This window comes from Crocuta crocuta, unplaced genomic scaffold (assembly GCF_008692635.1).
Source record: "Crocuta crocuta isolate KB4526 unplaced genomic scaffold, BGI_CrCroc_1.0 scaffold660, whole genome shotgun sequence".
Classification (NCBI taxonomy): Eukaryota; Metazoa; Chordata; class Mammalia; order Carnivora; family Hyaenidae; genus Crocuta; species Crocuta crocuta.
The window spans coordinates 281,092-283,332 of NW_027531886.1; the positions used below are offsets into that span (position 1 = coordinate 281,092).

At 41.2% G+C, this 2,241-nt stretch overlaps 1 protein-coding gene and 1 non-coding gene across 2 annotated transcripts in view; one reads left to right on the plus strand and one right to left on the minus strand.

Annotated features, from left to right (window-relative positions):
- Positions 1 to 2,241, plus strand: part of CUNHXorf58 (chromosome unknown CXorf58 homolog) — a 20,357-nt gene that overhangs the window by 4,009 nt on the left and 14,107 nt on the right. The window contains exon 4 of the mRNA XM_077773140.1: positions 285 to 396. Within this exon, the coding sequence (XP_077629266.1) occupies positions 285 to 396 (112 nt within the window). The remainder of the gene's footprint in view (positions 1 to 284; positions 397 to 2,241) is intronic.
- LOC144239155 (U6 spliceosomal RNA) lies at positions 1,028 to 1,134 on the minus strand. Its single transcript, XR_013337330.1, has one exon. It is a non-coding gene; the product is annotated as a U6 spliceosomal RNA (small nuclear RNA).

The following is a 2,241-nucleotide window of genomic DNA, read 5'->3' on the forward strand; positions in this document are numbered from 1 at the left end:
GGAGAAACAGAGGCTTGACTCTTGGCCAGAAGTTGCCTTGAGAGCGGCCCAGCTTCCATGATGTGTCCAGTGTGACACACGAATGAGAATAGTTGTGGGCGCACACACTGAAGTGTGGCTTTTTCATCTTGGTAATCCATTCCGTTACCTGTTCTTTCTGTGCTCTGGTGTAGCCTTTACCCCGCATGCAGGAAACTATGGGAGCTATATCTTAGGTACACGGAGGAGAAGTAACTAAGCCCCCAGCCTGATGCCAGATGACTAATTTTTGGTCTTTATTTCAGATTTAGTGGTGAAACATTTCCACCTGTCATCGTATTTAAAATTTTTCTCCATACCGAAGGCCATGGTTACAAGTATTTCAGTGGAAAAAAGTTCTTAAAGCCATCAAGTGAGGTGATGTTTCATGATGTACATTTTATGTTACTTTAGCTTCTTAACATCTGTGTAGCATCTGAATTGCACTTGAAATGTACATACTAAGTTATTTCACCATTAAACAGCCCAGCAGGCGGGTAGTATTTTTTTAAGCATCATGTTTCAGAGTGGCTCTGTTTATTATCTAAAAAATATTTGGAATGAATTACTTATATATGGCTCTAAAAATACTCATCACTTTTCTTTGTATTAAAATTTTGGGGGTGCCTAGGTGGCTCAGTTAAGCGTCCGAGTTCAGCTCAGGTCATGATCTCAGGGTTCGTGGGTTTAGGCCCTGCAACACCCCAAGTTCTCGGTATATATACTGGTACATATACTGTAATTCTATCTACAGCATAGGAATCATCTGAGAATCTTGTTAAAATGTAGTTTCTGAGGTGCCTGAATGACTCCATCGGTTAAGTGTCCAACTTCAGCTCAGGTCATGATCTCATGGTTTGTAAGTTTGAGCCCTGCATTGGGCTTTCTGCTGTCAGCACAGAACCTGCTTTGAGTCCCCTGTCCCCCTCTCTCTCTGCCCCTCCCACACTTGTTCTCTCTCTCAAAATAAATACACTTAAAAAATGTAGTTCTTGATTCATTAGATCTGTGACGGGACCTGTGATTCTGCATTTCTCGTGTCATCCTTGCGCAGGGGCCATGCTAATCTTCTCTGTATCGTTCCAATTTTAGTATATGTGCTGCCGAAGCGAGCACTGTGATTCTGCATTTCTCACTGGTACCTAAGTGCGGCCACTGCGGCTGGCCCATGGACCCCACTTTTAATAACAAGGATCTGTAGTGTAGGTTTTGCTCCTTTGGCCCTTATACATGACATTAATTAAGGAACACATGTGCATTCTCATACTTAGCCTTTTATAAACTGTACATCAAAGGCTATTTTCCTGTAGGGTTCTGGAAATATTTTACATGAAAAGTATGGTCCATCTGAAATCATCAGTAATGGAATGTGTTCAGGATAGAAGACCATACAGCCTGGGAGTTTCTTTTCTTTAAATATATTTATGCATTTATTTTAAGGAAGGGGGGAGGGGCAGAGAGCGAGGGAGAGAGAGAATCCCAAGCAGGCTCCACACCATCAGCACAGAGCCCGATGCTGGACTCAAATCCACAGACTGTGAGATCACGACCTGAGCCAAAATCAAGAGTCAGACGCTTAACCAACTGAGCTGCCCAGGTGCCCCTGGGAGTTTCTGACCAGATCCGGGATGTACAGCATTTATTCTCTGAAGAATATTAGAAAGAAAAAGAGACTGCTTTTCTTTGTGTTCTCAGGCAATATCAGGGAAAATCAAATTCAGTTTCAGAATGTATCAAATGGACTATGTGGTTTCATATGGAATATTGTGTTCCAGAAACAATATTTGTTCATGTACATAGAATAACTTCAAATGCAAAAGTTGATATTTATCCTACATTCAAGGAATAAATCCATGCCACATTTATGTACAGAATAAGCGTATCGTTGTTCTTATAAAATGTCATCAGTTCTTGGTTTTCTGAGGTTACCTAATGAGACTTTTCCAGGAACTGAAAGCCTCCTGGATCTGCCCCTGGTGGCCCCTACTGTCCACAGGCTGGAGCAAATGAGAAACTGGGAGGTCGTGACTGGAAAGCACTGTGTGTATATTTAAAACTCATTAAAATGCTGTATAATAACTTCAATTTTTATTTAAATTACAAAGTAACTGTTTGGAAAAAAGGAAATAGCACAGAGATTTTTTTAAAACGAAAACTGTCTCGTGCCTTTCCTCTCTGTGCTGTGACTTTCACTTTCCTGGGGTGATCACTGTAAATAGTGTA